We start from the raw sequence: 14535 nt of genomic DNA, 5'->3' as shown, positions 1-14535 counted from the left end.
AGACTTCCAGTTCATTAGCCGCTATATGGAAATAACGAGAAGAATAACAAGGTGCAGTAAACGGTAAAACTGTTTGCACTACAAACCAGTGTGTTCGTAATTAGGATAATACATTAAAATAACAGTAAGCCACACCAAATTGCAGTACAGCTAAAAATAGCTTGACGCGGATGAGACCGCGTGAAGCTGATAGCTGCATCCACCCATTGTTTTCAACATTTATGACTTAATTTCTTTAGATGAGCACATGTTTTGCAGAAGAGCAGGTTGAAGTTGTTTGTTGTTTTTTTCCAAAAACCATGGTTACTATAGTTTAACCATTGTAACCACAAATTAACCTTGGTCTTGTTACACTAACCATAGTTTAACCATGGTATTTATAGTAAAACTATGGTCAGTGCGCCCCAAAAAATGGTTACTACACTTTTACTAAACTGAAACCATGGTAAATTTTCGTAAGGGTTTTTTGAGGTTCGCTACATTTGTAACCAAATTTGCAATCACAATTTGGGACTTGTTTAAATGCCGTTTAAAATCTAGATGGACTGCAATGTTTGCTGTTAACTTTACACATTTTTTTATTATTCCAAACTGCTAGTGTAAATGAAAGTGTTATTGCAAATAAATTATTTAAAACTATTTATTTCATGTTTTTATGCTTATCAAGGCTGCATTTATTGGTCGAAAATACAGCAAAAACAGTAATATTGTGAAACAGTAATATCAAAATAATAATAATAATAATAAATATAATAAATAATATATATATATATATATATTTATTATTATCTATATTATATATATATATATATATATATATATATATATATATATATATATTATATTATTATATTATTTTAAATATATATTTCTTTAAATTTCTTTCATTTTAATATTTAATTTTCTTATATATATATGACATTAAAGGTAATACTAAAAATATTTATATTTCTTTAATTTTCTTTCATTTTAATATTTAGTTTTTTTTTCTTTTCATTGAAGAATCTTGAAAAAAATGCATCATAATTTTCACAAAATATTAAACAGCAAAAATCATCAACATTGCATTTTCAGCATTTTCAACATTGATAATAATAAGAATCATTATTAACAAACAATAACTATTGATAATAATTGAACAGCAAATCAGCATATTAGAATGATTTCTGAAGGTTCATGTGAAGACTGGAGTAATGACGCTGAAAATTCAGCTTTGCATCATAGTAATAAATTACATTTTAAAATATATTACTACAGAAAATAGTTATTTTAAATTGCAATAATATTTCACAACATTACTGTTTTTACTGTATTTTTAATCAAATAAATGCCAGCTTTGTTGAGCATAAGAGACCTCTTTCAAAAACATTAAAAAATCCTGATCATTCCGGATAATTTATTTATTAAAAATGTGTTTTAAAATAAATTTCAGATTGTATAACTTGTATGTGTTTCTTTGTATTTCTTTCTTCAGATGCCCTAAATTGATCTCGTTTTCTCTTTCTGTCTTTCTCACAGCAGTGGAAGCCGAGCCGTCCCCCTCTCACCTCCAGACGAAGGCGTACGTTCGGCAACTGCAGGTCATCGACAATCAGAACCTGCTTTTTGAGATGTCCAGCAAGCTGGAGCCAAAAGACATGTGAAGGGACCAAGCGTACCTACAAGCCATATCTACAAAACCTCTTGCTCCCACCAATAAACCCACACACCCGACCCTTCATTCTCCATTGTCGCAGATCAACCCAGCTGGGCTGTCAATCATCTCAGGCTCCGCCTCCGAATCATCGAACGAGGAAATTTGTTCATGGAAATGGTGTGAATTGTGCTTTGAGTGATTCTGTGTCAATGTTAATTATGACCACGCGCAGTGGTCCGGATTCATTTCAACCGTTTTTTTCTTTTCTCGCTGTTCACAACTGAAGGGAAACCTGTCCTAAATGCACTGCCATCAGTTGAACTGAAAAAACCGGAATAAGCTTAACGTGTACAACTCATCATCCGGGCCTTCAGAAACACAGACTGCATTTTGGCCATTCATGACCCTAAAATACATGAGACAATCTGACCTCTTGAACTCTGACCTTTGGTCTTCCCTCCTCCCCGTCAACATTGGCACTTACTGTGAGCCTGCGCAATTGGCTGCAGTCATTAGATGTTAGTGTTCTGAACAATATGGATCCCCAGCCATCAAAAATGAGTCCCGAATCCAAGACCAGCTCCAACGTACAGGATATCATGTAAATGATACAGAAGAAATTCACTTTAACTAGATGTTAAAGTGAACTTATTTGCTGCAAAAATCGATTTATGGAAATATTTCTGTCTTGTTTTTTTTTTTTTTTTTTTTCTCTTGAAACAAAATTGCATAAAATAATAATATTTGACATTTAATAAATGTAATATATTTAATGTATATTTTAGGTATTAAACATACAAAATTATTTTAAGGATGTTTAGACAGAGAAACAAGACAAAAATACTCATAATTATTTTTTGCGGTGCAGAAGCCAAATTTAACGTTGCTGTTAATTTATTAAAGATTAGTAACAGACCAAAAAAATTGACCAAATGCAGTATTTTTTGAATGGAACCACCTTAATATCCATAGATTCATTTGAACTCGAGCTTTACTTGGTCAAGCACTGGTGTTATGTTAAAGGGCCTGCCGTGAGGTGATTTCTCATAATAACTGGAAAAGTGTTTATTTGCACCCAAGTTTTCTCCAGAATGATCCCAAGCTCTGTACGGGATGACTTGTCTTGGATTGGACTCTCTCAGGATCTCCTGAGGTCATACAAGGGACGGCCTGTAAGGCTGCGCTGTACATATGTCCTGTAAATAGCAAAAATAAATATGAATATGACTCTATTTTATGTAAGAGCTATGAGATGGACTCTCAAGAAGAATATTTGTTTTGTAAATCTATGAAAAACAAACGTACGTGTACAGTTTAAAAGGCGACGACCCGGACAGAGTCTGTGGTTTGCGATGAAAGAATTGTATAGCATATTCGCTGGTTTTTGTTGTTTCGGTTTGATATCATTTCTTATCCATTACAGATGACTTGTACATATCCTCTGTTTTGGTTGCATAGTTTTTTTTTGCGTTGTCTGTCTCCAATGGATGAATTTGTACAGCATGTAGGTGGTTTAGTTGGATTTTGCTGTTTTTATTTGGTCAAAGTTTCTCATTTGTTTTTATTTGATCTTTTTGAAGCGGGTATTCTCTTGTTGTTTTTTGGTTTTGTACAGAAGTCCGTGTTTACAGTGCGATTATCTGAAACTCAGACATGTCCAATGAAAGACACGGAAGGCGGGGCATGAGACATTGCTCCGCCTCCTTTTCTTGACATGAGTCAAAGATGCATCTAAAATAAAGCCTCTTGTGATGAGCACTCGAGACCTGTGTTATGTGTACATGGTGCAAGACTGGTGTTGAATTTTTATATTTATTGAAACCAAAAAGCTTTCTAGCTGATGATTTTAAAACTATGATTCTCAAACGTCATTGGTCAGTTATTAATCAGAGCTCTTTATATTACTCTTGTTTTTTTGTTTTTATTTTAGGTCAAACAAGACAACATCAGTCATTTAGTCTAAAGGTCCCTGCACGCTGAGTCTGAATTTTTCGTATGCGCTATTTTTTTATTTATTTATTTATTTTTTGACAAATGAAAGTTTTGGATGCAGTGTGTCAACATGATTGACACAACGTGAGGTCATATATATATATATAAGAAAAATCTTAAGGGTCCTTGCAAAGTGAGTCTGAAATTTTTGTAGGTATTTTTTCATTTTTTCATGCCTTTTATTGTATGCAAAAAACGCAGAAAATTGAACCCAATCCATGAAAGATTCGGACGCAGTTTGTAAATGTGAATGACATAACATAATGTTGTTGTTTTTTTTTAACATCGAAAAATCTTAAGGGTCCTTGCACAGTGAATACGAAATTTTCGTATTCAAAAAGCTAAATTTAACCCAAGTGAACGAAAGTTTTGGATTTAGTGTGGAAATGTGATTGACACAACTTAATGTCGTATTTTTTTAACGTGCGAAAAATCCTAAAGGGGTCGTCGGATGCCCATTTTCCACAAGTTGATATGACTCTTCAGGGTCTTAATGAAAAGTCTCTAATATACTTTGATTAAAAATTCTCAATAGTTGTGTAAAACAACACCCTTTTTACCTTGCCAAAATCTGCTCTGCAAAAATCATCCCATTCTGGTCAAGGCTGCTTTAAATGCAAATGATCTCTGCTCGCCCCGCCCCTCTCTTCTCTCTGTGGAGTGACCAGCCTGTTTACTGCCGCTAAACTTGCTCATTAGCACTTTATTAGGAAAGGCGATCGCAAAGATTCATAAAAAAAGCCTTCTGTAAGTGAAGCAGGATCACAAATGTTTTGCGCGAACATAGACGGATATATGTAGATCGGGAGGTGCATTCCCTTCACAAACAAACGTAATCCACTGCATCTTCAGCTGCTCGGATGTCGGGAGTAAATGACGACCACTATGTTCATTATCACATCCAGCAACACAACACCTCAATCGCTCAATCTGAGATATTCTTGTCTAACCTACATCCCTGCACTGGCATTAAAACAAAGAGGGTGAACTGTGACAGCTGGTCTAAGGTAAGAGCTCATGTCAATCAACTATCGTGGGAGCGGCCTCTGTGGGTGTGACGCCACACCGACAGGCATCTGAGAATGGCTTGATTTGAAAAAGGGGATATTATTTTTACAGATTAATTAAAAACCACTGCATGGATTTTTATCATTATAGGGTAGATTTGTACATACACTGCCAACACACATTAATGTTCAAACAACATGTAAAAGTGAACTTAGCATCCAATGACCCCTTTAAGAGTCTCTATACAGTGATTCCCAGATTTTCGTATGCGAAAAACCCAGAAAATTGAAACCGATCAAGTGTACGAACATGACATAATGTCTTATTTTTTTTAACGTGCACAAATCTTAAAGAGTCCTTGCACAATGAGTCAGAAATTTTTGTATATGAAAAAGAAAACTGTATCAGAAACTTTAACCTGATCCAGTTTTTTTTTTATGACTGACCAGTTTTAGATACAGTTTGTCAACATGATTGACATAATGTATTTTTTTTTACATGCAAAAAATCTTAAGGGTCTTTGCACATTGATTCCGAAATTTTCAAAAAACGCAGAAAATTTTACCCAACCCCTTTTTTTAAATGATGGACGAATGTTTTGAATGCAGTGTATAAAGAAGACTGACACAACGTGAGGTCGTATTTTTATTTTTTTAACGTCCGAAAAATCTTAAGTGCTCTTGCACGCCAAGTCCAACATTTTCTTATGCATTTTTTTCGGATGTAAAAAACCCCCAGAAAATGGAACCCGATCCAGTTTTTTTATGACGGACGAAAGTTTCGGAGGCAGTGTGTAAATGTGATTGACACAACGTAATGTATTTATTTTTAACGTGAAATTTTCAGACTCCGTGTGCAAGAACCTTGAGTACCAAAAAAAAGCCTTCATAAATCTTCACGTTAAAAAAAAGCCTCACGTTGTGTTAAATTTTCTGTTTTTCACATCTGAAAAAACGCACACGAAAATTTCGGACTTTTAACTGTGACTTGATCTGACTGCATCATCTGAATCTGCTTCAGACCGATTAGTGGAATTCACAAACGAACCATTCGAATCGATTCATTCTTTGAAAAGACTCGACTCAAAATTCAATCACGATTCCAACATCTTTCAAAAAACAACGAAGGCCATCCTTTTCCTAATACGTATTTGTTACATTTAACAAATAATAATAATAAATAACGAAAACAACAATGGAACAGAAAAAATGACACTCCAAACAACAAACAATGCAGAAAATACCAGTATACTGATTTCACAGAAGCGATATTTTCAGCATTATTTTAGTGCTGGTATCAAATGATAATTTTTGCGATGGTCAGAAAAATAATGAATAATGACTTTGTTTATATGTTTTCAATACATCAATATCTCTAAGTGCAATATATAAACAAAATTTGACAGCAACTCACCTGCTCAAAACATGTTCCCGACTGTCAAAAAAAAAGTCAAACTGCTGCTCAGCACATTTCTGCATTTATTAAGACAGTACTTATGCAATTATTGAACATGATGACGTTTATTTCAAATGGAGAACATCTTCCTCTGGTTCATGTGGAAGCAATTTACATGGCAGGGGTAAAAAAAACTAAAACAGTACAGAGGAAATGGAGTCGAGTTCGTAAAACAACTATAAAATCGGCGTTCCTTCTTTACGTTCGGTGTCAGACAAATGTGCTAATGTCATAATTATAGCAATTACATCCAAATTACAAAATGTGGCATTTGTACACACTTTTTAAATTCCAATATAGTTTCAAGCAAGTTGCTGCTTGTTTAACGACACTGAAACGTAACGTATTTAAAAGTGTACTGTTTTTATTAGATTTAAATACACTGTAGGACACCAAAAATAAAGAGGGACCAACTATTACACCAGCAAGTGAGGAGAAAAACACAGAGCTCTTTCCTGTACATGGAAGCAAATTCATTTCATTAAAGGCAGCAGCTAAGCTAAGCTAAGCTAAGCTAAGCTAAAATGTGAAATTTAAAAGCGTTTATAAGATTCAAAGTGTCCATTACCTCCATAACCCAGTTTGCTCGTTTCTACAGTGTGGCGCACGGGGAGAACAAATCAACGTTTCCATGTTTCAACTGTGCCACTGTCTGAACATCCACACACATGGTCGTCGTGTGCTAGTCAGCACTTTACAATATTACATTTCAGCAAACAGAGGCTCACAGTAAACAGAAATATACACAGCAAATATGACGGGTTTGTTCGAATATATTTGCTAAGGTCCTCATCAGCCCAGTGGGCTTCCTTACGAATGGAAAATCAAGGTTTCCTTGACATTGTGCAAACAAAAGAAAGAAAAAAGCCCTCAGAATGGCTCTATTATATACATTTACTGCTGCATTATTAATGCGGAATCATTTCAATTAGTCAAAACCCGCTCTGCACTTGGTTGCTAGATAACACTGGGGTTAAAGAGTCAACGAATTAAGAGCAGAGCAACTGAGATAATAGTTCCGTAATTAACAGAGCGAGAATATCGTTTCCAGTCAGTGCTTGTTCTCGCTTGCTTGAAAAATGATTTTAGGTGACTATGACAACGAAAGTCAGACATAAAACTCAGTCTAACTGCGGTTTAGGATGATAGACATTCAAAATAGGTTAGCAGAAAAGATTTTAAGATTCCTATTATGTGATGCTCCAACCCATCATTTCACAAAACTCTGCATCATCCTTTGTTTTCTCAGTGTTACCCTGTTGCTCAACGTTTTTAATCAATGGAAAATTACTTGTTCTATAAAAAAATACTAAAACTGTAAATGAACAATCATATAAAATGAGAAGCTGAACAATACTTAAATACTTTCTGGAGGGAAATGGGAAGAAAAACAATACTCTATAAGGTTTTTGATACCAAGCTGGGAATATGAGTTTTTTGGCATGTGAAAAACCAACTCGATTCTCTTTCATTAATATGGTTGATGTGAGAGGCCCAACAGTAAAAAATAGGACATATACTGAACTAAAGAAAATAATCTGCGTGCCACAGATCAGGGGCCGTTCACACAGAAGACGTTCTTCAGTTTAAAAATTTAAGACTCAGTTTAGCTATGGAGATGAAACACGAAGCTCATGCGTTTTACAAGAAAAATAAGAAAAAGCAGCATGATCGAATGCAACGCAAAATGCATTCTGTGTGAACCAACCCTTACATAACTTTACTTAGGGGGTGGTTCACACAGGTTGCCTTCTTTCACTTCACTGCACTACTTTTACATTGTTTTTCTATGTGAAAACATGCTAGATGGACGTGTTTGACCTTTGAGCTCGCGTCTTGTGGCTTGTGGCTTTTGCAGAGCCTTGCACATGGAACAGTGTTTCAAAACACAATGCTCAAATTAAAAATAAGTTTAACTTTAAAAAACATGTCTCAAAACTATAGAAGCCGGTTTTCACCACTGAATAAAAAATAAAATGGTAACTGCAACATTATGTCTCACAGTTCTGACTTTTTATGTGCAATTTTCTTGCGAAAATTCTGATTTTCTTTCTCAGAACTGAGAGATAGAAACTCACAATTGCGAGTTATAAAGTCAGAATTGTGAGATATAAACTCGTAGTTCTGAAAAATGAAGTCAGAAACTTACAATTGAGTTATAAAGTCAGAATTGTGAGATATAAACTCGTAGTTCTGAAAAATGAAGTCAGAAACTTACAATTGAGTTATAAAGTCAGAATTAGGAGATATTTGTACTTTATAACTCACAATTGTGGGAAAATGTCAGAATTGCAAGATAAAAACTCACAATTTTTATTTCTCGCAACTGAATTTATCACGCAATTTTAAGAAAAAGTCAGAATTATAAAAACAGGCGGAATTGTGAGAAATAAACTTACAATTGCAAGTTATAATTGCAAGTTAAAGTCAGAACTGGGAGATATAAACTGAAAATTGTGAGTTATTGCTTTATACAAACAATTATGACTTTTTTTCTTTGAATTGAGTGATTCACAATTTTTATTTCTTGCAATTGTGAAGTTATGTCACGCAATTCTGAGAATAAAAAGTCAAAAGTCAAAATTGCAAAAAAAAAAAAGAAAAAACAAAGAATTGCAAAATAAAAAAATTTATTTCCCGCAATTGCGAGTTTATATCATGCAATTCTGAGAAAAAGTCAAAATTTTTATCTTGCAATTCTGACTTTATTTCATGCTATTGTGTTTATCACACAATTCTGAAGAAAAAAAAGGTAAAAATTGTGAGTTTATATTGCATTTCTGACTTTAGCACTCCCAATTGTACGTTTATATCACACTTATAGCTTTTAATTGCAATTCTGACTATTTCTCGCAACTGTGAGTTTATATCACGCAATTCTGAGAAAAAAAATGTCAAAAACAGGCAGAGAAAAATGCAAGATAAACTCAAGCAAGAAAAAAAAGTCAGGATTGCGAGATAAAAATTAGCAATTTTTATTTGCCGCAATTGCAAGTTTATATCACGCAATTCTGAGAAAAAAAGTACGAATTGTGAGTTTATATCTCGCATTTCTGACCTTATAACTTGCAATTAGTAGTTGAAATCACTCAATTCTAAGAAAAGAGTCAGAACTGCGCTTTTTTATCATGCAATTCTGACTTTCTTTCTCGCAACTGTGAGTTTATCACACAATTCCAGAGGAAAAAAAGTAGACATTGTGAGTTTATATTGCATTTCTGACATTAGAACTCGCAATTGTGAGTTTATATCACTCAATTTTGAGAAAAAAAGTCATAATTGGGAGTTTTTAATTGCAATTCTGACTATTTCTCACAATCGTGAGTTTATATCACGCAATTCTGAGAAAAAAAAAGTCAAAATTGTAAAAACAGGCAGAGAAAAACCTGAGATAAACTCATATGTGAGAAAAAAAGTCAGGATTCGAGATAAAAATTGGCAATTTTTATTTGCTGCAATTGCGAGTTTATATCACGCAATTCTGAGAAAAAAAGTAAGAATTGTGAGTTTATATCTCACATTTCTGACCTTATAACTCGCAATAACTAGTTTAAATCACTCGATTCTAAGAAAAAAGTCAGAACTGCGCGTTTTTATCTTGCAATTCTGACTTTATTTCTCGCCACTGTGAGTTTATCACACAATTCCCGAGGAAAAAAAATAGAAATTGAGTTTATATTGCATTTCTGACTTTAGAACTCGCAACTGTGAGTTTAAATCACCCAACTCTGCGAAAAAAAGTCATAATTGTGAGGTTTTACCTTGCAATTCTGATTTTATTTCTCACAATTATGAGTTTATCACACAATTCTGTGGAAAAAGGGCAAAAATTTTGAGTTTATAACTTGCAATTGCGAGTTTACTGTATTTATGAAAATTTATTTGTGAGAATTTATTTCTCACAATTGTGAGTTTATATCACACAATTCTGACTTCACAACTCGCAGTTGTGAGTTTACATGTCCTAATTCTGAGAAAAAAACTCAAGAATTGAGACGCAATAACCTTTTGTTTTGTTTTTTTTTACTCAGTGGTGGAAACGGGCTTCCATACAAAAACACCTTTTTTTAGAGATGCCAAGACATGCTTTTTTTGTTGTTGGTTCTGTGTGAATGCCCCCAAGAGTGGTTTTATGAAACTTTTAAGTGTCCTATGAATGAAACTTAATATAACAACTTGAAACCACTAAGTTGAGAGAAGTGACATATAATTAAAGTCTCAAATTCCTTCAATTGCTCTGTCAAAATTCCAGTTTTCCCAGGAGTACAATAAAAAACAAAAACACATTTAAGACAAAATAACAAAAACAAATGTGGCTTACAACACCACAAACCAACTAAAAGGAGATTCCACATCATAGCATGTGGAAAGATAATACTGAATCAATCCACGTCCAGAAGGACAGGGGAGGAATGACAGCCAACAGAAGCATAAACCTTTAGGATTCCGTAGTGCAATTTGAGTGCACTTACCGTGGTCCCCGGGGACCAATACATCGGAGTAAACACACGACGAGTCTGCTTAAACTAAGCGACGAGAGGGCTGGTGAAAGCTTTTGGGTAGCAATAAAACAAGGCCATATTTCTGATTGATGCAGAAGTCTTACTCTGTCACGCTGCAGAGTCAGACATCATCGCAGGGTTGACCGAGGCACACTGCGCAGCGCACATGAGCACTGCACCAACTAACCACAAGCACTGGAGTTTAAGCACAGAGTGAAGAAACCATCACCTGTAAGTCCCTATTCGTTCTACACTTCCATTATAACATGACAAGCAAACATGACAAGCCCCTGAATGCTAACTCTAAATGCCAAGATAACACTTTTCACACCCTGTTTTCCAACGTTGTCATTAAAAAAAACAAAAAAAACTTTATACCATCTCCTTTGCCATGCACAAATGGACCATTTTCACTGTATTATTTGCCTAGATGTGATAAGTAAAGCCCTTACCCCTTCTCCTCCCCCCAGGACATTGCTTAAGCGATTTTAATATTTAAATATATGCCAGAATATATACAAACAGTCCTCTTGTCAGTCACCGCTATGCAGGTTGCCCCTCGCTCCGATCCTACACTTATCAAGGGTGCGCGTGGGCATCCGTGCCGTCTTTATCCGGCCACCGTTTCGTTCTTCTCCTGCAAGCATGTGAGTGAACGTTTATTAACGAAGAGGTTCTACATTCCTGCCGAGAGCAGAGAGGCTCGTAATACTTGTAAGGGCGCTTAAAAAGAAATGGAGAACATGACTAAATGACTATAAAAAGGGCCTCCTGATGGCTAGACGTCCTTCAGGCGTCTGGTACAGTGTTTGTTTTGTCCCCTCTTTGTCCCCGGTAACATCCCCTCAGCATGTTTCCTGTAGTTCTTCAGGCTCTTCAGGTCATGGAGGGAAAATGTGGTCGGAGGGTAGAGTGGGCGGAGTTCAAGGCGTTACTGTCGTTCTCTCCATCATTGCCACGGCGGAAGGTTTACGAAGGCTCCAAGCTCTTCAGAGCGCCAACCTTTGACTCCAAATCAGTAATCTGAGATGCAAACAGAGATGGGAGTTCAGGACACTTACACTTAATATGGAGAATTTTATATATGTTGCAAATGCTTTTATCTTTAAATGCACACATTACTGTTCACAACTTCTCAAAAGGTCTTATCAAAGCTGCATTTATTTGATCAAAAATACAGTAAAACAGTAATACTGTCAAATATTATTATAATTCAACATAAGTTTTCAATTTTAATATATTTTCAGCATCATTAGTTCAGTCTCCAGTGTGACATGATTCTTCAGAAATAAATATAATATGCTGATTTGCTGTTCAAGAAACATTTCTTGTTATTATCAATGTTAAACACAGGTGTAGAGCTTAATATTTTTGTAAAAACTTATTTTTAAGTTTTTTTGGATAAAAGCGTCTGCTGAATAAATAAACGCAAATGATAATTTAATTCATTATTTCTGAATTCTATTTTCCACCACTGAAGAAAAAGTAGAAAAATAAAAAAAAGTATTGTGACTTTTTATCTTTAACTTTATAATTTACAATTGTGGGTTTATATCTCACAATTCTGAGGAAAAAAGGCAGAATTGTGAGATAAACCCACAACTGTAAATTATAAGGTCAGAATTGCCAGAAATAAAGTAAGAACTGTAGGATATAAATTCGCAATTCTGACTTTTTTCCTAACATTTGCGTGTTTATTTCTCACAATTGTGACTTTTTTTCACAGTTCTTCCCTTTTTCTCATAATTGCGTGTTTATTTCTTGCAATTCTGAATTTTTTCACAATTCTTTTTTCTTGCAACTTTCATTTTTTTCTCTTAATTGCATTTATTTCTCACAATTCTGACTTTTTAGTGAGATATAAATTCGTAATTGCGAATTATAATGTTAGAATTTTGAGAAATAAAATAAGAATTGTATGATATAAATTGGCAATTCTGACTTTTTTCCATCGCAATTGCGAGTTTATAATTCCTTTTTCTGACATTTTCTCAGAATTGTGAGATAAATCTTGAGATTTCAAGAAATAAAGTCAGAATTATGCGATATAAACTTGCAATTTTGACTTTTTCCACAATTCTTTTTTTCTCGCTTTTTTCTTTTCTGATGTTTTTTCACAGTTCTTACTTTTTTCTCACAATTCTGACTTTTTCTCATATTTTTTTCTCATAATTAAGTGATATAAACTTGCATTTGCGAATTATACAGTCAGAATTGCGAGAAAAAAGATTTGTGAAAAAAAGTTTTTTTTCTCACAATTCCGACTTTTTTCTCATAATTGCGTGTTTATTTCTCGCAATTCTGACCTTTTTTCAGAACTGCGAGAAATAAAGTAAAAATTGTAGGATATAAATTCGTAATTCTGACTTTTTTTCCTCACAATTGCAAGTTTAAATCTCGCAATTCTTACTTTTTTTTTTGCAATTCTGACATTTTCTTAGAATTGTGAGCAATTCTGACTTTTTTCCACTGTTCTTACTTTTTTCTCGCAATTCTGACTTTTTTCTCAGAATTGTGAGATATAAACTCGCAATTGCGAATTATAAAGTCCAATTCTGAGGGGAAAAAATACTGATATTTTCTCAGAATTGCAAGTTTATATCTCACAATTCTCAATTAATAACTCGCAATTTTGTGTCGTAAAGTCAGAATTGCAAGTTTTCTTCTTAAAATTGTGAGGTCATATCATGCAATTCTAAGTAAAAAAGCCAGAAGTGTGAGTTTGTATCATGAATTTTGAGAAAAAAAGTTTTTTTTTTTTTTTTTTTTTTAATTCAGTGGCAGAAACAGACTTCCAATTAAAATTTCCCAAAAAAAAAAAAAAAAAAAAAAAAATCTTACTGACCCCAAATTTTGAACAACAGTGTAAATGTAACCCCTTAGGGTTGGTTCACACCGTTTTTCCATTACACTGTGCTGTTTTTCAGTTGCTTTGTAAATGCACTAGACAAAAGCATTTTTGACCGTTGTGCTCACATCTTTTGGAGCAAGTCACGCATGACACACAGCTCTAAAATGCGCCTCCCAAGTTAAAAAAAGCTAGTTATTTGCATTCACCCTTGTGAATAAGAACAAACTGTTTCTGGAAATCCTGATTTCCAAACGCACCTTCTCCTGGAGATTTTCTGTCTCCACCTTGTGGCTGGCCTCTGACTCCTCTTGTGCTCGGCGCTGGGCCGTCTCCTTCTTCAAATACTCAATCTCTCTGCATCAAGACACACACATATGCACAACACGGTTTAAAGGTCACACGAAAGAGTTTTGTCTAATTCCTCCAACCCCATGAAACATGCTGATTTTGTTTTGTGATCCTGATTTAAGTCATTAAGTCACAATCCCCTGCACTCACTTCTGCTGGTACTCTTTGATGAGGCGTTTGGCTTTGCTGTACTTGCGCTCCAGTGCCTGGTACTGCGCCTGTGTCTCTTTCAGGTGCTCGTCCACCGCCTGGCACAAGCTCTGAGCCTCCATCCAATAGCCCTCCAACTTCTCCATCCGCTCCTTATTCTCTCTCACCGTCTGCTCCAACTGAGCCCGCTCCATCCGCCAGCGCAGCTTATCCTGCTCAGCGTGAGCCAGCTAGAGAGAAACAGAGAGATCGTCACAAGGGTAAATAAAGGTTGTTTAAAGATCTCTTATAAATGTTTATATTCTGAAAGCTTAAATCAAAAGCAAGCAAACAAAATGACATGTACAAGTGGTGTCGGTGACAGACAGTCATACCTTCCTCTTGAGCTGCTGGATCTCAGCCTGGGTCACAGCATGTTTGATCTGGAGCTGGAGACAGACACGTACATCTTTCTTGATTATTCAGTTCATACAGATATACATCTACAAACCAATTCGAATGACATTTAAATTATATTAGAATTTATTTGGGGGTCTATAATGATAGATATACAAATCTATAAAGATTATATACACACACACATACATATATAT

The 14535-nt window shown here is 34.8% G+C and overlaps 2 protein-coding genes across 2 annotated transcripts in view; one reads left to right on the top strand and one right to left on the bottom strand.

Moving 5' to 3' along the window:
• The window catches only part of rapgefl1 (Rap guanine nucleotide exchange factor (GEF)-like 1), a 53401-nt gene extending 50010 nt beyond the window's left edge, over positions 1-3391 (top strand). Inside the window, exon 15 of the mRNA XM_051101663.1 lies at positions 1519-3391. Coding sequence (XP_050957620.1) covers positions 1519-1643 — 125 coding nt within the window. The 3' untranslated portion in view covers positions 1644-3391. The remainder of the gene's footprint in view (positions 1-1518) is intronic.
• A 2703-nt stretch (positions 3392-6094) lies between these two features.
• ppp1r9ba (protein phosphatase 1, regulatory subunit 9Ba) overlaps positions 6095-14535 on the bottom strand; it is a 59750-nt gene continuing 51309 nt past the window's right edge. Inside the window, exons 8-11 of the mRNA XM_051104524.1 lie at positions 14317-14370; positions 13943-14172; positions 13702-13798; positions 6095-11616 (exon numbers count right to left, since the gene is read on the bottom strand). Of these exons, the coding sequence (XP_050960481.1) occupies positions 11563-11616; positions 13702-13798; positions 13943-14172; positions 14317-14370 (435 nt within the window). The 3' untranslated portion in view covers positions 6095-11562. The remainder of the gene's footprint in view (positions 11617-13701; positions 13799-13942; positions 14173-14316; positions 14371-14535) is intronic.

The sequence above is a fragment of the Labeo rohita genome, chromosome 3 (assembly GCF_022985175.1).
Source record: "Labeo rohita strain BAU-BD-2019 chromosome 3, IGBB_LRoh.1.0, whole genome shotgun sequence".
NCBI lineage: Eukaryota > Metazoa > Chordata > Actinopteri > Cypriniformes > Cyprinidae > Labeo > Labeo rohita.
The sequence above is the reverse complement of the archived record's forward strand: the minus strand, read 5'-3'. Positions and strand labels throughout refer to the sequence as shown.